Source organism: Aythya fuligula, chromosome 2, assembly GCF_009819795.1.
Source record: "Aythya fuligula isolate bAytFul2 chromosome 2, bAytFul2.pri, whole genome shotgun sequence".
Lineage (NCBI taxonomy): Eukaryota > Metazoa > Chordata > Aves > Anseriformes > Anatidae > Aythya > Aythya fuligula.
The window spans coordinates 42,070,257-42,095,908 of NC_045560.1; the positions used below are offsets into that span (position 1 = coordinate 42,070,257).

A 25,652-nucleotide genomic window follows, 5' to 3' on the forward strand; every position below is an offset into this window, starting at 1 on the left:
AGGCTCAGGGGCAACCTTATCGCTCTCTACAGGTACCTTAAAGGAGGCTGTAGCGAGGTGGGGGTTGGTCTGTTCTCCCACGTGCCTGGTGACAGGATGAGGGGAAATGGGCTAAAGTTGCGCCACGGGTGTTTTAGGTTGGATATTAGGAAGAACTTTACCAAGAGGGTTGTGAGGCACTGGAATGGGCTGCCCAGGGAAGTGGTGGAGTCACCATCCCTGGAGGTCTTTAAAAGACGTTTAGATGTTGAACTTAGTGATGTGGTTTAGTGGAGGACTGTTAGTGCTAGGTCAGAGATTGGACTCGATGATCTATGTCTTTCAACCTAGACAATTCTGTGATTCCATAAGAGGCTACTGATTAAACAAACTGTTTTCCCATACCATTTGTCTGCTAAAAACATAGAAGAGGTTGGTAGGAAAAGAGAGGTGACTCTTTGAAACTTTGCATTATATTTGTTAAAACAAGTCTTGACTTTCATCTCTTACTATATATCCTTGCTTTTAATTTCTCTTAGTTTCTGGGGAGTTGTGTTTTCAGCTTGATGAATGTATGGTACTTTCTTACAGCTTTTCATTCCACGTTTCATTTCTCAAAGTGATCAACCATACAACCAAAGAAAGACTGGTCAGTTAAATATATTGGAGACTCATAAATAAAAGATGCCAAAATTACTCCTCCACCCTGAAGCGTACTTCCAATATGTGTCAATACACAGGCAGACCAAATGGACACAGAGATGAGTTTGTTGGTTTGAAATGTACCAAGCTTCTTGTGGCACTATGCAAAAACCAAAGTGCATTCTTTCAACACACCTCCTAATCTGTGTTTTTCTTTTCTTTTTTTTTTTTTTTTTTTTTTTTTCATCAGAAACCATGCTGTTCTTCACATTTTGCCTTAAAACCTGCATCTTTTTAGAAACAAGCAGGTATCTAGGAGCCCATACTCATTTCTCGACGTTGTATCAAAAGCATATTTTGACCTTTTGATCGCTGGCATTTACTATGCAGTGCTTTATGTGACAAGGTCCTTGCCTTGTGTCTGGCTTAAACCTCTTGAAAAAAAAAAGTCATTTCCATGACACAACATAAAATTTGAAAACCTTTACACTGAACTGTGCAAACTGCGATAAAAAGGAAACATAAACCCTAAATAATTATGGTGTAGAGGGGCTCAGCTCCCCCCCACTAGGCCAACCATCTTGACAAGACAACGTAAGCATATTCTGCCAAAATTTCTGATAGGACACCAAATTTCCCTGTTTTTTCCTATTTTGACTAGCAGCCACAGGAGCTTTGTCCCTGAGACATCGGGAACCAGGGAGCACTTTTTATGAAGGCCACAAGGGCTGCAGAGAAGCCACCCCTGCGCACACTGCGCATGCGCCCGCGCTCCCTCCTCCCCGCCCTCCCCTCGGCGGCCATCTCGCAGCTCCCCCACACACACCGCGCATGCGCCCACGCGCCCCCGCTCCCTCCCTCCTCATTGCGCGCTCCCGCCGCCGCCCTCCGCCCGCCGGGGCCGGGTCGCTCCGCGCCTGCGCGGCGGCGGGGTCTCGCTACGCATAGTGCGCAGCCGCCGGCGTAACGCGGGGCGCAGATGGAGCCTCCCCCTGGCGCTGCAGGTAGGGGCGGCCGCCGCAGGGGCAGGCAGGGAGCCCCCCCGAAAACCTCCCTTTTTTCCTCAAAAATCTTCCCTTTTTCCCCAAAAAGACCTCCCTCTATCCCCCAAAAGGCCTCCCTCTCCCCTCCGTGCTTCACCTCAGCCGGCCAAGCGGCCTGAGGGGGGTCCATACGGGCTGCCTCAGGGGAGGGCGCAGCGCGGCGGCCCCGCGGGCTCCCCTCAGGCTCCCCTCAGGCTCCAGGCCGCGGGCCCGGCCCTCAGGCGGGGTCCGAGGGCCTGTCCTGCACCGTGAGGCCCCGCCGTGAGGAGGTGACGACGCCCAGCTGAGGCAGGGCTGCTCCTTGGTTACCCCCATCTCGTCCTCAGGAGCCTGAAGGATGCTGGCCAGGTTCTCATGGCTTGGCCTGGTTCTGCAGACCCCACCACTGTTGTGGTCAAGCGCTGGTGGTGTTAGTGTCATCTAAGCATTCACGTCTTGCAGAGTTAAGGAAATGTTGTATGACTTACAGCCATGTTTCAGCTGGTGGGTGTGCATCCGCAGCATAATTCTGCGCCCTCTTGTCCTTTGGAAGGGGTTTGCAGTAATTACAGTAGCTTAAATTAAGCTATTGTGTGTTCTTCGTGTACCAAAAAGGATGGCTCCAGGTGTTGGTATACAGCACTGCTTTACTTCCCTATTTGCACCTGTAATGCCATTATGTGTGCCTCCCGGCCCACGCTGTGGTTGTCTTTTAGCAGTGGTGGTACCGCTGAGGGTGTACCTTGGGTATATGCTCAGTGACACTAATACTGAGATTGATCTGCTAAGCAGTGGCATTGCTTATTGACACCTCTCTAAATCTGCTACCTTGTTAGCCGGTATCTCTTACGTACCTCCCCCCAGCCCAGCCATCGGTCCCTGGCTGTTACGGCTCTGCTGAAAACCTCAGAACGTGAACCGAAAGCGGAGAGTCTAAGTGAGGTTGTAGGGAAAGTGGAACAATAGCTGCAAAAGGTGTGAGCTGCCCTGTTGGTATCAGTAAGGTGTTAACTCAGATACCCTGGTGCTGTGGTTTTTAATGTCATCGTTAACTGCTTCTTGGCTCATGTATGAGAAAATTAGGAAGAATCACAGTTTAGTAAATTGTTACCACGACTGATGCTCCATTTTAAGGTCATAAAAGATGCAGATATTCTCATGGCTTTTCCAGGCAGTAGGGAGTGAATATCAGGGAGTCTTCTGAAGCTCAGAATATAGAAGCTGTAAGTTATGTCATGATTTATACGGAAAGAGTTCTCGGACAGCCACAGTTTGGGAAGGAACTGTAGCTGTGTTATTAGGTGATTACATCCAGTAAATGAATAGGTAGATGAGTCCTTTGAGAAAATTCTGTTACTTGATTTTGTTTTATCCTTCTTAAGAATAAATGTGCTGCTGCCCAACATTGAAGTTTTTTTTGTTGTTGTTGTTGTTGGTTTTTTTTTTTTTTTTGTATGCAGCACTTCTAAAATTGTCATTGTAAGATGAAGCTTTCAGTAGTAGAAATCATGCGATATTAGCCCATTTTCTTTCTAACTTGCATTTGGTTTTAGCTGTCATTTTCAAATAGTGATATCTGGATCCCTATTTGAGGACTCACAAGTGCTTAAAGAGAAAAGTAAGGTTATTGACAGCAGCTTAGACACGCAATACAGGGTTTGGCACCTACCCTGATTAGTCTTAGGGCTCTTAAAAACGTGTTGAAGGTTGATTTCATAATCATTTTCCTATGCTACATAAAGTGTGTGTTTCTGACTGTTTTGTGGTTATGTGGGAATCTAGGTAGTTAAATACAGCAGCAGTGTATCAGTGAAAGGACTAAAAGAAGGCTTGGGTCTCGTTTTGAAATGAAATGGACAGTAAGAGCTAGAAATGTATACTGGAAGGAGTGAAATCATGGCTTTGAACGATAGGAGGAAGCAATGGAAGATACAGCAGTATCTGCCTAAGATAAAGGCAGTCAGTAAAGGGGAAAAATGTATACGTAAAAAGAAGAACAGTCTCATCTTTTAATTAAATGTCCTTAGATAACACTGGTGATTAAGAATGTAAGTTACCCCATCATGAAGGGAGTTAAATTGGCTTGACCTTTTTGACGTTCTTAGTGTCTTTGGCCTCCGTTGGGAACACGAAGGAAAAGGATAAATGTGATTTCCTAAAGCTGTTTGACAGCATGTTTTAGAGAAAAGTTCAGCAAAAAGAACTAAGCAATGGATGATGCTTTGGGGCACTCCGCTGAGCGTTAGAATGCTGAATAATTTGAAAGGGTTCTTTAGAGTTGAAAATCCAGAATAACATCAGCAATCATTTTGTTACTGTAATCAGAAGGCTTTTGGTCTCTGTTAGTGTCAAAACACTTCATGCTCTACAACTTCTGAAAAATTGAATAATCACTGTTGTGTTTTGATCTGTAATGTTAGTTTTTAAGGATTTCATTCATTTTATACACACTGATTGCTCATGAAATCCATAGGTGCAGAAATCAAAGATGAGTAAGATGGGCATTGTTTTGTCTTCTCTCTTAATCCTCACTTCCATTAAAGAAATATCGAGAAGAATGATATTTAGTCCTGTTGCTAAAAAAGCCTTGTTCGTAATTTGTTTGTGGCGTTCGTTCCCTGAAATGAAAGATGTGAACTGCATCTGAAGATGTGGAAGCCCCAGAGAAGCTGTTCAGCTGTGTCTTAAAAAAAAAAAAAAAAAAAAAAAAAAAAAAGGTTCAAGAACTTAAATATTAAATTCCTTAAGGAGTTTAAACATATTTTTTTTTTAACTAGAAAACTTTTTTTAATTTTCAGGATTACATGAAATAAAAAGAGGAGCATGTGGTACTCTAACACTAGATAGTGGCTATTGAGCGTGCTGGGAAGAAATCTTATGGTGGTTAGCATCTCTACTGTTGGTGATTGGAGTGTTTCACTGGTCGGTAGATTTTCCTGCATATCTCCTTCATCCAAGTGCAGGTTACTTTGTTCTTTGTTACTGATTTCTTTTTTTCTGATATGAATGATTGTGAAGTTCTTAAGGTCACTGTTTAACTCGTGGTCTGTTTACTTCATTTTATATTCTTCAGATAATTTGTGATTTTTGTGGACCTTCCCCGGGTGGAAGCAAGCTGGAAATTCTTAGACAATATCTACTGTTAGTTAGAAAGGGCATAGGGTAGTAGGGATTTATACACTCAGGACCACTTTAGACAAAAGGTGCTCAAATGTTTGGGCTTCACTTGAAAGATGTGGAACCCTGTGTACAGGAATCCAGCTGTATCCGAGGTGGTGATAATTTTTGCTGTCCCAGAAAGTACAAAATGTGTGTTTTGTTGCTGAAATATTGCTGTATGGTGTCTTAAGTGATGAGAAGCTGTGCTCAGAAGGATCTCAGAAGGATTTTACATCAGTTTACCACGTGAGTTATTCAGAAGTGTTTTACAATAGTAGAACTAAGGCGCTCTGGGCTGTTTTAATCCTCAGCTAGTCCATATACCTAGTGGGCTACTAATGTAGTTTGTGTACTTTGCTAGAATCTTCATCTGCAGCTTTTAAAAGGGAATTGGGGTGAGTTTAGGATGTTTTTTGCTCGTAGGTTGCTCCCACCCTAACCTTTCCTAACTGGCAGGTCTGTGATACGTGCACAACAGTTTGGGATAGTGGTAATGAACCAGCACAGTAAATAGTAAGCCCCAATCTGTAGTTAATTCTTCGTGACTTTCACCTGGCTCTGCTATTTGATCAGCCATGTAAAAAACCAAACCTCCCTGCGTCCAAAAAACAACAGTGCGTGCAACTTCGGGGTTGGCTTCGCTTTTTAGTCAGTAGATGTATGAGCATTTGGAAGCCACGTGTAATTAAGAAATAAGTGCGCTGTCAGATTTGCTTTTCCTTTTCTTTCTAGATATTACAGACTAGCCACAATATAGCCATTGTTCATTTTTAGCAAACAGCCTTGTCAGTATTCTCGTAATCCAGTACTGCCATATTGCAAGAACACATGAGCCCCAAAGCAAAATGTAAGATAACAAATTCAGCCAGTGAAAAAGGTGAAAATTGACTTTGAGGTGATGATAGAATAGTGAGAAGTTAAAGCTTTGGAAATTTTCCCTGGTGTTGTCATCCCTGTACTCCATCTTAATTTAAAATGATGTGAATATTAGATAGAAAAATCTCAAAATCTGTAACTTCTTAAATACAAATAAATTTATTCATACACAGTTGGGAAAAATAAAGGTGGTTGTAGAGAAACTGTGCTGATCAGCCTCTTCTGCATTTCAGTGAGGGTTTCAGGATATCACTTACGTACTTCACTTGGATTATAACATTTCTATCACTGTGTGTTGCCCTTTGGTACTCTAAAACCTTAGCAGAAAGCACAGTACTTCAGACTCTAGTTCCTTTGCAAACACCTAAGTGCAAATGAAGCTACCACTTTATGCATTTCATGTATGCATAAAGATATGCAGGCCTGGTCTGTCATGACTAGATTCACGTTGGATGTATTTGACTCATAAAATCCATTGCTTTTAGCAGGATCCTGAATGTTTTTGTGGGACCAAAGTTAACAAGGGAGTATGCTGAAACTGTTTGTCACTTTGGCCCCATGAGCTTCCTGGCAGTAAGGGCACAGGAGACCACCCATGGCTATAGGATTGGGTACTTAAACTATTAATTTCATCTTCAACAAGTATTTAGATACGTATTTTTAAAAAATAGCCAAAACAACAACAACAAAAATAACAAAACCTACACTTGGAGGAAGAAATCATAGATTTTAGAAATACTTATTTTTTTTCTTCCCGTGACTTTAATAGGTCTATCTCTAAATTTGCTTGCTGCAATGATATGTGACTTTGTGTTTCAGAGCTGAGGTTTGAAGTAGTTGATAATACATTCAATGAAACAGACTTTTTGACAGCTATTTTTATGATGCACGTACACACAGATGAATTAGCATGAATTAATGTAAGATCTGTGGCTGTTATTTGATCCAAAGTGGATAAGCTAGGCAAAACAAAGGAGATGAAAATGTTGAATGCATCCTTTTCCTGGAGGAGTAGTAAGCTATAATTAGCTTTGCCCATTCAGAACACAACTGTTGCGCGTGCACTAAAATAAATCTGAAATGGGTTTTGGAAAGATTGAACCTCTGGAGTCTATAGAGCCAACAGTCTGATGAAAGGAATGTTTGCCTCTAAGCACACAATTAATGCTGCACTACTACTTCCTTGATTAATAAAAGTATATTTTCCCAAGCCATTTTATAATTAGCTCATAGGAAAGGTTTAGAACAAAATGTTGAGCGCTGTATTTACAGCACAAATAATTTTTGTTGAGTGATAGAAAAATGACTAAGTTCCCAAGTTTAATGCACTTCAGTATCTCAGCCATAAACTTGTTTCTCATTGTCTAGCCCATTGTATAAACTGTTTCTTACTGAAACCTCTAAAATATTTGAAGTACTACTTGGAGATTTTTTTTTTTTTTTTTTTTAAAGTGTGCATAGCTGATCTGAACCAAGGAGATCCAAATTACAAGGTGTGTAACTAAATGCATCTTTTAAAAGCTTTTACTGGAGTCGCTCAACGGACTTCCTCTTGGTTGCTAAAGGTGTAAGGCTTCTTCAGATATCTGGACAAGTTTTCAACTTTTTCTCAGTTTTTCTGAGTAATCTGTGTCCCTGCTACGTGAGGCCATATGAGAGATAGAAGCAGAGCTGTGAACTCCCAGCAGGTGCAGTGGCAAAGGGGTGAGCAGGGTCAGTCCAGTGGTGTTGAAGGAGGAAGGGGAGATGATAAAACTTCTTGAGGGACGCTGTTCAGTGAAATCTTTCTTCTGTGTCCCCTTTTTCTAATAGACTTCTATGACAAGCTGCCTATAGTTTTCTATAGGACAAGCTGCTACAGTTCCTTTTATTTTTAGTAAAGCAGCTTTGTGTTTCAGTGTCCTCTTGTCCTCTTCACAGGCTGGCTGTCTACTGCACAGGACTACAATGTTGTCCTCTTTCCCTCAAGGCCTTCCTGGGACCTGCAGCTAGAGACTAGAAAGCAGTGAGAGTGTTCCAGTCATCTTCTGTTTTCCCAGCTTCCCACAGAAGGAACTGGATGTGTATTCTGCTGTTCTAGTGGTTGTGATGCTCTGGTTCCTACTAATGCTTGTATTTTCAGATTTTTTTTCTCCATTTTTACAAAAATATTGAAAATTGTTGAATCAGATGGCTGTGGTCCTTGACCTTCCATGGCAATAAGTAGTTTAAGCACCTAAGGGTTTTAATCAACTGCAGAAAATGACTACAATTGTATTCTTGTGCCCTAGAAACTTACTGTATGCAACCAGAGAGCTGTGTCAGGTATTGAGATTAGCTAAATTTATTTGTGTGAAAAGAAGAAGAAAAAGGAAAAAAAATATTAAAATGTGTTCTTAATGTTTTGCTGAGTATGGATATCTTCCAGTTTCGTAATCTCTCTTGCCTACCTGTAATCCTTTACACGATGCTGAGATGGTATGGAGAATGATTTTCCCTTCAGAGGGATGCTCACTTTCCTATAGTTTCTACCCTTCTGTCTTTATTTTGGCAACTGCAAGCGTATACTCCTTACCTGTTCTTTATTTTCTCTTCTATTCTTTCTTCCCCATGAGAAGAGGCAGCGTTTTGGAGTGTGCTGATGTCTTCCTGCCTTCAGGATGTTCAGTAGTTGACAGTCCCTAACCCTCACCCTCATTTTCAAGGGGCCCTGTGGCTTAGATGCTTTAACACTTGCAAGCCTGCATTTGGTTTTGATTCTGGCTTAACTTCCATGTATGTTTGTACAAAAATCTTGTTTTTATTGTTAATCACAGCCCGATTTTTGTAACCTTTACTCACTTAGCTTATGTTCATCCATATTTCCCATGTCACTTTTGATGTTATAGTGAATTTCAACAGAATGTAAGAGAGAGGTAGAATCTTAAATAATGAAGTTGCTATAACAAGCATACCCAAGTTTTGAGGGGCTGGGGTGTGGTGGGAGGGAGATGAGGAAAAGCAGCTACTAACATCTCTTTGGCCTGCTGGCAGATGAGAGGTAGGGTGTTCGTGTCTCACAAACTAGGATCGTCTTGAGCAGCCTTCACGGGAGACTAGGTGAAGTGCATGGAGGTTGCAGATGAGAACCAAAGGTATTGACTTTCAAATGAGAAAGGTGGACTAGGAAAACATATTTCTTGCTTGTCTGGGAATAATTTTATTGGTATTTTGAAGAGAAAATAAAGCAGTAGGTAAAAAAAAAAAAATAACACAACATAGTAGGTGTGTTGTAATGCAGATTCTGTTGGGACTAGTCTGTAGCAAATCTGGTATTAGAATAAGAAATATCTTTGTGCAGAATAGCGAGCTACCAAAAGAAGTACTTATTATTCTAGAAATAGTAATATAGTTGAAAAAAGGCAAAAGGAATTGATGGTTTCACATCATGGTTGTCTCATGTTTTTTGATGAAGTCTTGCTTCTAAGGTGTTGTTTCTTTTAAAGTTCTTGCCATATAATGTTACTGCAGAGCTGATTTGGTTAGCGATGACGATTTCTTTGCAAGTGCTTATACGTTGCTATCCAATACGGTTATTCCACATGTAAACATAGTTTTCTAGCTGGTATCTGGTATTAATATTTGTGCCTTATTTTTCTTTAACACTTTGTATAAATGCTAAGGATACCAACTTCAATAAAGTGTTTTAAGATCCTTCAATGAAAATCACTGTGTGTAATACAATACTTACAACACAATACAGCTTAGAATCAGGGAAGAATATTAAAATGCTTTAGACATTACAGTTGAAATTCATGACTAGATGAAGTACTGCCCAAGCTGAACATCTGCATGAGACCTATTTGGTGATATAGTTGCACTCAGGTACATGAAGCTACCACCTAGACCTTATAAGGTCTGACTTGAATTGCTTGTACTTCTCAGGGCTTAAAAACCAATCCTAGCCAACAAACTTCCTTTTAAAAAACAAACTATAAATGAGAATAAAGACCACTTCTGATCTCATTTCCTTTATAGTGGTCTGTAATTACCTTTGAATCAGTGTTGTAGCAATCTTCTGGTTCTTCCTGGACACTGCCCTGTGCCCTCTCCGTCCTGCCTTTTCAGCCCCTCCAGGTTTGATGACGTGAGACTAAAAAGCAGGAGTTTGCGTGGAGCGCAACGGCATCACGGTTGTGGTTGAGCTGGTGTTCACACCAGCGCAGCTGCTGACATCATGATGTCTTAACATCCCTTTCCTTTTGAATAATCAAACAGCAAATTGGGTACTTCAGCTAAAACCCAGAAATCCCCTTTGACTCTTTGGGCTGACAGGGAGGCTCTCTCCCTGTCTGAAGGGTGCCCTTGTCCCGTTTCCTTTTTGGCCCTGAGCTGTGTCCCTTTCTGCTCCCCTCTGTCAGCAGTGGGTGGCTGATCCTTGCTCTGGTGCCCTGTGCTGCCTCAGCTGCTGTCGGAGCTGTGGCTGCTGCTGCTGCTGACCTCTGCCAGGCGAAGAAACCCAGGCGCCCTTCCCAGGCCCTGGCTGCTTCTCCGTGATCTGCTGTGTTTCTGTGTGTGCTGGTGTAGATACTGATGGATAAAAGTTACGTGAAGTAATTCGAACTATTGTAATTGGATCTAGTCACTCCAAAGTGTAAACCAGCTGGGAAATGCTTTTTTGCTTGCATTTGAGGAGTCAGTTTTCCATATTGAACTGGCTGCTTGGTCACTGTCTGGTTACGTGTGTGCTGGTGCTGATGTGATGGGGTTGGGTGAGGGCAGTTGGGGACTGTCAAATGCCGTTTTAGCGGCAGCTGGCATCTCACTTGTTTAGAAAAAGCAGAGAAGTGTAGGCTATAATTTTAGCCAGGGATGCTCATGACAGCTGCAGCATTCCCTCTGCTTGTTCCTGCTCTCACACAGTTCTCTTTAATGGACCATTTTATGAATTTATATAGTGAACTGGACTGGAGAATTTATCTAGCTGAAAAGTTGCCTGACAACAAATTTACTTCCCTTCAAACCAAATTAACATCCCCTTGCAGTCCACAGGGGCTGCAAAAGACATGGAAATTAGCATAAAAGCAAATTAACTTGCTACATGAAACACTTTGTTTTCATTCTTTTCAGAGAATCATGGAATGGTTTTGTGTCAGAAGGGACCTTAAAGATGACCTCGTTCCAACCCCCTGCCCTGGGCAGGGACATCTCCCACCAGCCCAGGTTGCCCAAAGCCCCATCCAGCCTGGCCTTGAGCACCTCCAGGGATGGGGCACCCACAGCTTCTCTGGGCAGCCTGTGCCAGTGCCTCGCCACCCTCAGAGTGGAGGATTTCTTCCTGAAGTTCAAGATAAATGTACCCTCTTTCAGTTTAAAGCCACAACCACTTGTCCTATCACTACACTCCCTGACAAAGAGTCCTTCCTCAGCTTTCTTATAGACCTCTTTAGGTGCTGGAAGATTGCCATAAGGTGTTCCCGGAGCCTTCTCTTCTCCAGGCTGAACAACCCCAACTCCCTCAGCCTGTGTTCACAGGAGAGGAGCTCCAGCCCTTTGAACATCCTTGTGGCCTCCTCTGGGCTCATTTTCATAGGTCCATGTCCTTGTGCTGGAGACCCCAGAGCTGAATGCAGGGCTCCAGGTGGGGTCTCAGGAGAGCAGAGCAGAGAGGGAGAATCACCTCCCTCACTCTGCTAGCCACACTTCTTTTGATGCATCCCAGGATGCGGATAGTTTTCTGGGCTGCAAGCGTGTGTTGCCAGCTCACGTTGAGCTTCTTATCCCCCAACACCCCCAGGTCCTTCTCCTCAGGGCTGCTCTCAATCCATTCTCTGCCCAGCCTGTATTTGTGCTTTTGCTGTAGAAATTCCAAGTAATAAATCTTGGAGATGCGTTTTTAGTTCCGATTCTGTGTATTGGCTATCAGAAAGCTCAGTTTTGTTACCAGATTCCTCTGTTAATACTGCAGATTCAATGATATGCAGCCTCATAGCATTAACAAACTTTAAAAGGTGGTGGGTTAGAAATGACCAGAGAAATGTAAATCTCTGTTGTCTTTTGATCTAGAAGTAACTGCAGATACTCTGAAAAACAGTGTTTGGAAAGGGGTAGGTAACTTAAATTCTGCATGTTTCCTTAATTCAGTATATCATGTTTTTTCTTTCATTTAATCCAAGTTTTAAATAAGCTATTTAAAAGTGAGATGAATGTCAGTCAAAATAACAGCGTATCTGACAGTTTTCTTAATGTGAGCACCGCAGCTGATTCTGTGTTGAAGAGTAATACCAACATCAAAGGGTAAATAAATAGCGTGTTTGGGGAGGAAATTGAGGTATTTAGCGTAATGATGTTGGACTACACCGTTTTCCATACAAATATCCTTTAAAGGGCTTTTAAATCAGAACATAAGAAGTAGAAAGCTGTGCTTGATAAATTCTCACTCCTTTGTTTTGAAGAGAGTGGATTTAGGGGGGAAAAAAGAAGCACTGCATTTTCACACAGTCTGTGTTATATAAGTATATCCAAAACCGCTAGTTGTACTCACAGTAATGAATTCTGTTTTGAGGCAGCTGAATGCAAACTTGCAACTCTCCTTTTAAATGTAGAATTCAGGCTTCAGTGTTTGCTCTTCTGAAGTTGGTTTTCTCAGTGAAAAAGCTTGCAGACCCTGCCTGTAAGTAAATGGTTAGTTTTTTTTGTTTTTTTTAAAGAACTGAGGTCTTTAATTTACTATATTGCTAATGTAGTAATAAAACTTTCATGTACTGTTCTAATATGGGCTATACTTCTCTGTTCTATTATAGGAGTAAAAAAGCTGTAGTTTGTAAAGATGATGCAGATAAAAAAAATATTAGTATCCTGAATTAAGCATAATTCTCAATCTTTGTGCAGTCTTTATGCAGATCTTTTAATTAGTAAGATAGAAAGATGAATGTGATACCAGATTTTTTTCCATTATTTTACTTCATTTGGCATATTAAACAGAACAGAAATTTGCAGGATAATGCTCGTACCTGTATCTAAGCAATTTTAAATCTTGGGACTTTCCTGCTTTTCAGTGTGTGGTCCTTCTGCAGCGTTGTCTGGTGGTGGTTGGTTACAGATGGAGTATACCAGTATCTGTTCTATAAGCAATGCTACGTTATTTCTGTAGATTCGCTTTATTTTGTATAGAAAAATAAGTTTTTCCTCTTTTTTGTTTCTGGCTTTCTTGCAGAGAATTCTAAGCTGAGGCACGTAGAAAAAGATGTCTTGATTCCAGTAATAATGAGAGACCGAGCCAAGGAGCTTTGTTCAGATAAAGTGCAAGGTAAGAGTCAAATATTCATTGGAAGATCAGATGTACTCACTTCTGTGCCCTGAATATAATCCTTGTTTTTGACAAGTAGTCAGAGAATTAATATGTATGATCTGCATCATATCTGTTGGCTGCAAAACCAGTAATGCAGTGCGTGAGTCTGCTAGGTTGGCTTGCACTGCTTGGTTATGCGGACTGCTTTCCAAAATGACTTATTCTTGATTGGTTTCTGATTGATAGAAAACTTTCCCCATCTCGATCTAGACCTTGTGGTGACCGAGCAACACAGGAGTTGCTTGTACTGTTCATAAAAGCCTATATAAATGCTGTTGTTTCACATGAGCCTTCACGTAGGGTCTCCTTGATTATAACAGATTTATTTGCTATAATGCAGCCTTTCCCCTCTCCAGTGCTTTGATGGTACTTGCACATGGAGATGTGTTATTAGACAGGCATTGAAGCAGGCTGATGCAGTCTGCTTCTGCATGTTTTCATTTTGTTTTGAAGAGTACTGGGCAGTAACTCTGTAAAGTTGGATATCAACGCTTCTTCAACACTCAACTGTGCACATATTCCTGGAAGAAACGTAAAGCTTTCTGGAGTTAGAGCTACTCACACACACGGGCTAGCTGAGAGTGTTGATCAAAGAAAAAAATGTAAAGCACAGAATTACTCTATACAAGTGGCGTGCCTTCAGTGGGACACGTGCCTCTTGTCATCTAAATTCTAAAGCTGAAAGGGGCATTGGAGAGAGATTTAAAGAACTTCTACTGGAGAAGGAGCCCTAGGAAGTTAGGGAAATGTCCCTGAACTCTTGTGAACAAATTACAGGGAACTGAATCTGACAGAGAGCTGTTACCTAGGTTATAAAACAAAATCTTAGAAAGGTAATAGCCTCAGAAAATAAGCATATAAGGCATGCACAGCCAATAGCACACGAAACAGAGAAAGAAAACTGAGTTACTAGAGAACCATTGCTGCAAAAGGACAGTTGTGATGAGAATTGGGGTTTCAAGCTATCACAGAAGAAACTGTGAGGCTGTTCCTTGAGTAACAGATGTTTCAGAGACAGATACAGTTAAAATGGACCAGCATTTTTTAAAACAGATTGTTTAGGGGGTCCACAAAAGACGTGATGGAGTAGTGTCATAATGATTTTCAGGCAGGTAGGAAAAGAGTTGGGAATATCTGCCAGAAGGAGGTGGGATCAGACTACAGGTACCTTCCAATGCTGCCAGAAGGCCTTCATACACTTTTTCATTTTGTAGTTGAACAATTTTTATTTTGAATGCTGTTTATGTTGGGAGGAAAAGTGAAGAAAAGCAATGAGAGGGATGTGGATCTTTGAAACAGGATTTCTGTTAAAAATAATTTGTGTACTGTTTGTATTATTTTCTTTTGGGATTGACCACAGTGATGTTTGTATGGTGCTGTGGGTTTTTTTTGGGGTGGGGAACAGTCTTTTTTTTTTCCCATGCATTTTCTTTGCGTAAAATTAGGATGTTGGTTTCAGCTTCAAAGTTTTGTGACAGCCACCTGTATTGGAGATTCTTGAACCGAGGGCTGTGGACGATTACCTTCGCAGCTTCTTCTTGTTTTTGCTTCTGTAAATTTTAAAGCAAATTCCTGTCATAATTATCTTCTTTGTGGTGTTAGGCAAAACTATAGATATATTTTCATTTCTTCTGAATAGGGTTCAGGTATGTATCTTCTGAAAAATGAGGTTTGTGGATGCATCGGTCTTCCTTTCTTCTGTTAGCTGGAAGCCAGTTTTGATCAAATCGTGTGAAAGTTAGAATTGGAAACTGAATATTTCCTATGCAATTTTTGTGATCAAATAGATGAACAAAATCTACATTCATATCCGTACTACAAAAAAGATGGTCTTTTTGTTTACCTTTTAATAGCAGGGTGGAGAGCAGGCCATGGGAAGTGAAAGGTTAAATGGTTTTGTGAAGAGGAGAATTTATCATCTCTCATATCCATTGTGAAATTATTCCTGGAATAAATTTGTCTTGTTGGTACACAGGGTTAGGTGTTAATCAGAGTAAATAGGCTACGGTTCTTGTGCTGTAAACAATTACAAGCTATGAACATAAGCTGTGTAATTAAGTAATCAAAACTCCTGAAATCCAGTTGGAGTGCTACAGAGTGCACGTGGATGAAATTGCTGTTTACACTAAAGCGTAGGTGCTCATTTAACTCGTTCTCGGTTTGTTTTTTTTTCTGCTGTATGTTAATTTTGTTTGACCAGCTCCTACTGGTATACCTTTGTTTCATTTTTCCCTCTAGGAAATTGCAGTAAATGCATTGGAAGTGTAGGAAACAAAGCTGTTCTACAAGTATGGGCCTTTACAATTGACTTGCTCGTGCTAGGTTCCTGCCTGGCCCTATGGGGAGCCCCCATACATTCAATAGGTCTCTGCATGAGCATGGGGTCCATCTGTATACAGGCCGGTACCTTAGCCTGCAGCTATACCACCTAGAGCTTATCAGAGCTAATAAAGCAAGTAGTGACAGCCTGTCCAGCACGTGTTCGAGAGGCATCCAGGGAAAAGAAACCCCAAGGGTTAAAAAATAAAAAGAATAAATAAAAAAAAAAAAAAGGTTTTGTTAACTCAAGAGGTGATGCTGGTACCCTGGCATGGTTAAATGGGTGACCCGGTGCTGTGCTCGGGTGTTGGTTTAAGAGAGTAGCTTAGGGATGAAATAGCCATGAAAATGTGTCCATTTTAAAGATAATTTGTTAAAACAATTAAGAATTGAGGCTGGTCATATTTCCTTTTAGTTATTTAAATTTAGCTTGAACTTTTTTCAGATTGTCATAGTGTAGGTCTTGTGAGTGCTGCGATTTTCTTAAGAATTTAGTATATCTTAGTTGCAGCATAATTTCTGTATTTAAGGTTTGCAAGCACTTTTCCAGTGAAAATTACTAAATTAGTACTTTTGTTAAGAGGGTAAAGATGCTTTCTGAAGAACACAAATTAATTTTCCATGACCATTACATAAATATGCTAATATCCATGAGACGTACATACGTGAAATTGTGGACTCTTACTGGAGTATCATAAAAAGAATACTATTTTCCTGAAGTGTTGTAAAAACAACAACAAAACAAAAAACAAAAAACAAAAACAAACAAACAAACAAAAAACCAACACACAAACAACACCCAAATGTAACACGTTCAGTGTACTTATACAGGCAGTATCAAGAGCCATATTAAATACATGCTTTCCTTTTTTAGTGTATACTTGGTATATAAAATACCTGCTTACAAACTGAAGTAGCTAAAAGGAGTGTTTTATCTGCTGTCATCTTCCGTTGCTTTTATAAAATCATTTCTTAATTAAGACAAAGTTTAGATTGCAAAAAGAAAGTACTTAGATCATTGAATCAGTCATAAGACCTTTACCTTTCTGTAAATGTTTTGTGCATTTTATTGTTAGAAAGCTATACTGTCCCACCTCCCCAAACCCCACAATCTTTTTTTTTTTTTTTATTTTCCCTTATTGTTTGGACAAAAAACCATCTTGCTCTAGTCACAAGGGGCTTCAGTCCTAAACTTTTTCCTCTAAGTTTTCTTGTCTGCTACTGTTTGATGGTGTGTATTTGGGAATTCGAAGGTCAGCAAGAGTGACTTGCAGTTCACTTACATAATTGTGACTCTACACTTGCCAAGTTCCCAGGGTTCGTGTGGGCAAATGACCTGTGTGCTTTTCAGGATGGATACAGGAAAAGCCAGTTCAAATAAGCCTGGTTCTGCCATTATTAGGCAACGAAATAAAGAAAACAGTTTGTGTGATTGAAGACCTGATCCTGCATACAACTCTGCAAATAAACGAAGAATGAGGCCATTTCTCATTTTCTCATTTGAAGTTTGTCATAGAAGGAACAAATTTGGCCAAGAAGGCAACTGTTTTTCTTTTTTTCTTTTTTTTTCCCCGTATAGGAAAGAGACAAAAGGGAATGGTCAGCTGAGTTGGGGGACCTTCCCTGGAGCAAGCTGTTAGGTTGTTTCTGGTGTCCGTAGGAAGTGCGTAATTAGGGCAACTGGAATCACATTGCTACAGATATTCTTTAAGATACTTGGCAAGGCTTTAAAAAAAGGTTTGGAAACCGTGGCTGGAAAAGGACATTTCCAAGCAGCCACCCTCCTCCCATTCTCCATGTTCGCCATTAGCCTTCTCTTCCTTAGGGCTCACGTTGATACTTAGTGAAAATGATGGGATGCAACACCACTGCAGGCTTCTCTACAGTAAAGCATGACCAGTGTCAACCAGAGTTTTGATAACGTGCAGTTACTCAACAGTCCTGGCACTGACATTATCTCTGTCCCCGTAGGGGCCACCTGCTCTGGACCGTGACCCTTACACCTGACACATCAAGGCCCATAAAAAGAAAGAAATTTCTGATTGAAGTACATTTGATGCTGCACATTTAAGTGCCCAAGCACACCTTCAGATATGTTTCTCCAAAAAAGTCTTGTTACATATTTATATATTCCTACATAAGGAATGCAGATAATGAAATGTGTGAAGTAGCAGATTTCAGCTTGATGTTACTCAGTGGCATTGTTCACTTTCCTTTGTAATGCAGGCCAAGTTCTGTTAATTGGTGCAGACCATTGCTAATGCTGGGAGAGGATTAACCTGTTGGTACCTACAGTCGTGGTTCTGAGGTTAACACTAGCGGATGCTAAGAGCGATAGTATTGGGAAATTAAGTAACAGCTCACTTTTTAAAATGTTGAACAGTCTCATTTTCTTGAAGCAAATTGAAACTAAAAGCACTATTCATAACTGAGTTCTGCTCACCTGCTCTGCCTCACTGTGAAAATACGGTCCTTAGAATCCTCTTAAAATTCACATATTTTAGAAGTATATGGGGGTATCAAACTGAATCAAAAAGATCAACTAACCGATAAAAGTCAGTGACTTAACTTGACAAATCCAGGCAACTTTTTTTATTGAGCCGCTGTCACCAGAGCTTTCTTACACATGCTGCTGTACGCATTGATCAGAGCTTGGAAATCCTGAGAGGCTGCATGGGAGTAATCATAAACTTTATGACTGGAAGAGACGTCTTCTAGGAGAGTGAAAAAAGAATGCTGCCTTACTACCTGCAACTTCATTTTTCTGGAGAAAGGTTGGGCTAATTTGAGGACATCATTTCAATTGAGCAGCAAAACTGCAGGTAGAGAAGGGGAGAAAAATGTTACCCACCATTGGTATATTATCTGCAATATGAATTATTGTAGTACATGAATTTTTAAAGTATATTACAGTCATACTGTGTGTGACCCCGTGACCCTGTTTGAAGTCATTGAGATTACTGTTGTACACGCTGTGCGGTTGTCAGTTATTTAAATGATGTGTTTTGATGGTGTACAGCTATACTTAGTAGTGGTAATAAATGACTAGGTGTTTTTCCCTGGTTAGCGTTTCTGAGAGTAAGATGCTGATTTCTTACGATGTTTGTGTCTGTGCCCAATGGTTTTTATCTCTGGGAAAAGATGCAGGTCTATCTATTTCCAACATTTACTCTCATCACATTTAACCATGTGAATTAATGCAGTCTCTGGAGGGATTATGGTATATTGAGCTTTGCTCCAACAAACCGAGCAGAGAGAACAGCTCTATGGAAATTACAGTTCCAGATCTCCTGGTCTTTTATGAATGATCCTTACAGCATTAGCTAGCCAAAGCTAATTTAGGGGATTTCATAGAAAAGAAATATGGGAGCATATTGTGTGGCTTGGTGGTGGAAATGGAAGTATTCTAACTACTGTTAGGACTTCCAAGAAAATGTCTGGGGAGGGAACTTACCCTATTTTTTTTTTTTTTTTTCCTTTCCCCCCACCCCCCATGTCATTTCAACCCAGCTGATCACAAGAAATGGGTCAGACTGCTAGCTTTACCACTGCAACTTAGTTGTGTAGGGTTTTTTATTTTTTTATTAGGGAATGGAACAGCTTTTACAGGGACAAAGAGAAATGAAATCACTTTCAATGAAAGAAAGAGGCCTCATTATAGCCACCAACAGCAGTTATTGACAGCTACACTTCCTATTAACAAGGAGCATTTAAGAGTTTGGCTGTTGGATCTTTGGACTTGATCTAATTTGCTAGCATTAATTAGTTTCTTTTGAGCACAGACACTTGGTGCTCACAGCTATAGATTTGGAGGACTAATTAGGACAGAAAATTGAACAGAATGGGGTAAGGCATTAACCTTCAACCATTACCAGCTGGGGCTCTGATAAAGACCACAGAGTCCAAATGCTCCTATTCATGCAAAGAGTACTCTAATGAATATCAATTTCAGCCAGGTTGCCACATCCTACAAGCACTGTCTTAATTTTGATTATCTTACCTGTTATAGATTTTTAGGTATAGATATTAAAGTTGGTAGTTCAGAGCTCGTACCTTGATGTGTTATCTGTGATCTGTCTGTCTACTCTTTGACTTTTCTGCAGTTAGACATTTTATTGGTTTCTCAATTTTAAATTGTTTTCCCCTTCAATATATTTATTGGCATAAATGTATTAACATAACATAGATTAATTACAGAATATTAACAAATGCTGGTTTAAATAGAGGATGCCTCCATGGTTGTTGATTACTGTAGCACATGGGCAATAATACCCGTGAGGAGGACTGACCAAGGGAACAACTGGAGTTTGGACAATAGGATAGCTTCTTTTGCAACTCTTCTGAGGAGATGGAGGCATTCTGTTGGGGCGTGAAGTTAGGGATACAGTTTCAGGAGGAAAAACATTCTTTCAGACACTGGATAGATAATGTTTTAACATGCAGATTGGAAGTACTTTACCTGTGTATGCAGAAATAAGAAAAACAATTCTTTGTCCTTTCGTGCCTTTCTTGGATGGCTGGAAATGTTGGACTTGGAACTAAGGTCCAAATCCTTTTTATCAGCTGTTTCCACCCTTTAGCCATATCAGAACCCCTGACAAACTGCCCGTCCCATCTGGATCCTCGCTTCTCTCCTCATTGCTGCTGCTTCTACACCTGGAATATAAACCCCCCTCAGCATCTTCATTCAACAGTAACACAGCGCTTTGTGTAAATAACTCTAATACTTCAAGAGGTCGTGCTATATTCCTTATGCATGTGTATAAATATTTAAGTTGTATATAAATTATGAATATTACCCTGGGGTTACTTTTGCACAGAAAACAGAGTCAGAATGGGTTGTGCAGATAGCATTAGGTTCAGCAGTGGAAAACAGAACTTAGCTTTTGCGTCAAAAAGTAGCTGCTCTGAATTTGGAACTACGAACCTATAAATGGTGAGCTTTCAGAGAGCCTACAGGCGGTGTATTGACCTTGTAAAGAGTGTATGGTATTCGGGGCAATGCAATGGGGGAAGAATTGTGTCCACCGTTCTTGTTCATTGGAAAACCCATGAAGTTGGCAAGTGTATTTGCCAAAGAAAATTCCTCATCTGAATCACGAAAAAAGGAAAGACTAGTTGAGCGAAACGGGAATCAGAATAATAGCTGCAAATGCATCTAACAGGCTTTGAGTCTTATGAGGCAGTGCCTTGTGAGAATTATAGTTCTGGTCTCCATTATTTCCTGCAGGCTGAAGAACTCTACCTGTTGTATGTATCGTTGCATGGAATATTGTGAGTCAGCTCAGCCAGCCAAAAACAAAGGGGGACAGGAGGCATTGGCCTCATTGGCCTTATCAGGCAGTAGGGGAAAACAGGTTAAAGTTGAAATACAGTTCAGCTAGCAAACGTACCCTTAACAAGGTGTGGTGCTCTAAATCTTCTTCATGCTTTTTTGTTGTGGAAACACCACAATGCGGTTAATGAAATCTCTAACTTTTTTCCTGCTGTGGGGCAAAAAACATCTTCAACTTCTTTTTTCAGTGTGGAATGGTAGTTCTAAAGATTGCTCAATTTAAATGGAGTGAGTTGTCCATTAGGCACTTATTCTTTGATATAGTAGCTAATGGATCCTGTGGTAACATCACTGACAAAGTATAACTTTGTTTTAAGTAGAAACCGTGTTGCCTGTTGCTGAGTAAAACCACATTTTTGTATGTCACTGTTCTGGTCTTTTTAATAATGGCAACAAAAATAATCCCCCTCTTTCCTGCTCCCAAATTGAGTTTTGTTGCTGTTGTAATTTTTTTCCAATAATTGTCTGTGTGGTGCTGCATAGAAAAAGAGTAGGAGAAACGTGTGCTGAAGAGTGCTCTATTTACAGGTCTGCTTGAGAGAGAAATAAGGCTACAATAACAAAGGGTCATAAGACACTTGTGCTCTATTGTAACCCTCTGAATTTTACTTTTAACAGTTTAACGCTCTCAAAAACAAGAAGAAAGGAATGTTGCGGAAAAGAGCACGTGGAATGCGTGCTGCCTAAGATCAGGATAGATGCCTTTACATGAAATGTAATTGTATGACAGAAGGTGAGAAGTATTTTGCGTGAGGAATCAAGAGCTGCAGAGCTGGTGAGAGGATCTGAAAGGGGATGGACAAGGAACACTAGAGCTGTACAGAGTGTCGGAGGTGCAGATGAGGCTTTAAATTTCTGATCAGGGAGCAAGAAAAGCAATGTAGCTGCTGTGTGCTAGATGTATTTGAGATGATACTGCAAATGATTTAAAAGGTATCAAAGGATGAAAGGTAGTCCTTCTTATGGGATAATGAGTGGGACAGGAACTTAAATTAGGAATTTTAGAGATGATAGTGTAGAAGAGCACCCTTGTGGTGGGGTAAACAAATTCTCTGGATATCCAGAATACTGGGAAGGAATTGAAATAGTAGGTGATTTTGGAGACTAGTTATGGTATTAAGGGATCTGCCTTCTTACCTTTTTCCTGAAGAGAGTTTTACATCAAGGTTTCTTGAAGCCTGAAATGTCTTTTTTCAATTCTAATAGCCAAGTCTAGGATTTCCTTGTATGTACTTTATTATACATAATGTCTTGCACTTCATCCAGAATTTCATGGAAGTATTTTTTTCATTCTTTTTTCCCTTCTTTAACATAAACTAAGTTTTTTGTAAGCCAGCTGCCCTTGAAGCCTCCAGATCAACATGTCTTAAGACTATGTAAGTAGTCCTTTTCAAAATCCTAAATCACACAGGCTGCATATGTGTATAAGTTCATGCTGATACTTAGAAACCAGGTTTGAGCCAAATCTTGCTCTGTTTCTTGGTGATAGAAATATCCTATACATTTTGCTATAATTGGATGCTCATAACGTTGTTGAAAAAGCAGTGTGAAGGCCTGGTGTAAGATGTACTTCCACCTGTGGCTTGACACTTGGTTTCAGATGAGCACGTTTATTAAGAAAGAGGAATACAGGGCTGAATTGGACTTTAAGACACTTTAAGGTGGCAGTGTCTAGGATACCTGTATTTGTTCTGTAATTTAATGTCCCAGCTTCCTGATGTACCTGAATATACCTTGCACTTGAAAGAGCAGGGTTTTTACTTCTCTGATGTGTTTGTGAAAAGAGTTAAATGTTTTTATATGTTGTAAAAATGTACCATTTCTTAATACGTGTGTATGTATATAAAAACCAAAACAACAACAACAAAAGCAAAGAAAATAAAACATCCCAAACCAAAAAGAACACAGCCTGCTGTTGAAATGCTGATGTCCTCGTGAAGGCCTTCAGACATTGGGCAGATTCCTGGTAGTGGCCTGAATAAAAGCAGCACTTTGAATGGAATAAATAGGGCAATCTGTTTATCCAAAAAAAGGCAAAAAAGGGAAAAGAGGGGAAAAAAAAAAAAAAAAAAAGGGGGAGGCAGGAGGATTTTTCATTGACCATCCTGGAGCAGTATTTCTGTTGCTGAGCTCCTGAGACTGCTTAGGGAAGGTGCTGGACCCTGAGGTTCCAGGGTTCTTTTCAGGAGCTTGGCAAATTCAGACAAAAAAAATAAATAAATGTGTTAGTATCACTGGGTTAAAAATGACATTCGCATTTACAGGAAGAACTTTCAGGCTGCAGAAAACGATGCCTACTAAACAAGAGCCTGACCACCATCTGCAACTTCAGACACTGTATTTTGTTGCCCGTTACTTTTTTCTGCCTTTGGGGTGGTAGCTTTCCACAGTGAATCTGACAGCCCAGTCAAAATAATTCATAAGGCTAGTGATGAAAAGTACTCTTTACTTTTTCTGGTGTAAATAATCTTTGTCATTCTTCATCTGTCCTGATTTTTTTCCCTTGTTTCTTTGCTTTGTGTTCTCAATATGTTCTTTTAATAATTTTTGGAAGAATTTTGGATGTAAAAGTCAATACCGTAGAAAAGGCAAGACCCAGCAAGAGCAAGGCAGGCAGATAGACTGTTGTGGGTTCAAATAAGCTTATCCTTTCTGTCTGCTAGGAAGTTCATGAAGAAATTCTGTCAGGTCATAATGCTTAAAACGGTCTTATGTTTTGTTAAAGGCATTGTTCTGCATTATTACCTTAATGTAGGCTTCAGCATATATCTAGATAATGAAAAGAAAGGTGCCACCATTTTTCATAGAATGGGAGCACGTATACTGTTTGGGGTTCCATAACCAGAGATTTAATTACTGATGTCTTAAACAGGGTAGGAAGCAAACTCAGAGCTTCAAGGGTGTCTTTATGGCTCTATCCAATGTTCTAGGTTTAAAATATTTTCTTGTTTACATCTAATGGTTTCACGTTGCTGTTGAATAACAGCAAAGGGTTGAATGGGTCTTCTGCTCTCTGTTTGGAGAACTTTTTGTAATAGAAGCATCCTCATCTTATACTTCTGAAAACTATTCGTGCTGTCACTAGTTTGAAAATAAAAAGTGTCTATGTGATGGATTTTTTCATTTTATACAATTAAAACAACTTGAGAAAGTTTAAGCCCTTTGTTGGGGAGTGAGGATGAAAAGAATCCTCCTGCTTTCAGCAAAGGCTGTTCGGTAAAAGCTGCTTCTGTTCAGTAACTGTGAAACTTCAGCAGTTCTAAAACAGAAAATGACTGTCAGATTGTTTGTAGTTGTTTTGGGGAATCTTATCTTGTTCACTTCGCCACCAAGTTCATGAAAATGCTCGTTACTGACTGCACATAAACTTTTGAGGTGTTCATTGCTGGGCAGAGAATAGTCATGTAAATTACAACCCCAAAAAATATTTTTTTGCAATTCTATAGAAGGAAGAGATTTAACAGACATGGACATCGTGGATTTAACATCGTATTGACATCGCATTGTTATGCATAAAACACGGCTGGCTGTGCTGCTGATTTTTGTAAGGGTATTTGGTCTGCTGTAAAAGCCACGTAGAAACCCTCGATCTCTGTAAGCATCTCTGTAGGATTCCTTTGAGCTATTTTTTCCTCCCTGTTTCAAATTGCTTCCACGTAGTTTGGGAGTCCCAAAGATTTGTTTGTGCCTTCTGTAACATCCTAAATGTCTGCAGGTTCTGTGCAGATGTGGACTGGCAGGATAGTAAGTGCCTTTCAGCTCATACCAAGATTTGGTGGAAAGAAGGGGGGAAGGCAGTTGATGCCTGCTACCACATAACATATGAGGCTCAGCTGGACACAGAAGTTACCACTTTAAAATTTGGGTAGAACTGTTGGGATTGAATGAAGGTTTTTGACTCTTATGGCTCAGATTACTTTTTTTTTTCTTCACTGCTAGCAGCAGGCCAGAGCTCTGGTTGAAGATTGAAGAACAAATGAAACTGTTATCCAGAACTAGACTAATTTGCCATCTTCTTTCCTGCTTCATCACTTTTTTTTTTTCTTTTTGTCCCTAAATACTTATGATACAGAAGGCTGAAATCATAATATGTAGAAGAAAGCAGGCAAATAATCCCAACAGTATAAGCTTAAATCTGTGACTTGCAACCAGCCTGCTGTACAAGAAAACAGATGTCATGCAATAAATTAATACTAGGCTGAATAATAAGCAAGATATATTGTTAAAGGGCTTTAATGCAAAGAAAGTGATTTCAGACTTTCATATGCTTGTTTTCTGTCTTTGTTTAAATGAGGCCCTTGCATGTGTTTTCTTTCCTTTATTCTTTTTTTTACACACGTTTGAGCTTTGTTGGGTTGAGGACTCAGTCTCTGGTTGGGCAGTTGTGATTAACTTATACTAAATAGGCAGCAGTAATGTGATTTGAGAATGAAAAGGATTCATTTCTTCTAAATGAGGGGAAAAACCCAAGGTTGAAGGAAATAGTTTACATAATCTGTAAACTAGTCAAGGAGCTGAATATTTATGCAGGTTGAAATTGACGCTTAGTTGCCCTCTAGGGGTTTTACATTAATACAGCATATGCTAGCTTTTGGGTGTTTTTTTCTTTCAGAATAAAGGTGGGAGAAATCTTTGGAAAACTTACATGCTGACAAATCTGTGGTGGTGGTGGAGGCATGTGTACATCTGCATTCAGCAAGTGAAGCTCATTTAGTTCAGAATGGAGAAAAGATTTGGGGCCAGATTCTGATCTTAAAATTTCCAATGAGCAGAGGAGGTATGCACGGTCATTTTCATTGTCCTTACGGAGAAGTCAGGATGTGCCCCAAAGATCTTTCAGCCCTAAGCAGAGATGGGAGACAAAAAGATGCCCAGGGATGTAACAGTGCTGCTGAGAAGCTAAGGGTGATCCTCAGTTCCTGCTTGCATCCTAGCTGTTGAGTGTTGCTGCTGTACGAGTTCCTAGTGTCCTCAGCCTCCCCTGACTAGTGCATGGGGTCTTCTGTCACGT

At 40.2% G+C, this 25,652-nt stretch overlaps 1 protein-coding gene across 1 annotated transcript in view; it reads left to right on the forward strand.

The window, feature by feature from the left end:
• The first annotated feature begins 1,521 nt into the window (after positions 1-1,521).
• Positions 1,522-25,652, forward strand: part of CMC1 (C-X9-C motif containing 1) — a 36,502-nt gene continuing 12,371 nt past the window's right edge. Inside the window, exons 1-2 of the mRNA XM_032181500.1 lie at positions 1,522-1,625; positions 12,853-12,945. Of these exons, the coding sequence (XP_032037391.1) occupies positions 1,601-1,625; positions 12,853-12,945 (118 nt within the window). The 5' untranslated portion in view covers positions 1,522-1,600. The remainder of the gene's footprint in view (positions 1,626-12,852; positions 12,946-25,652) is intronic.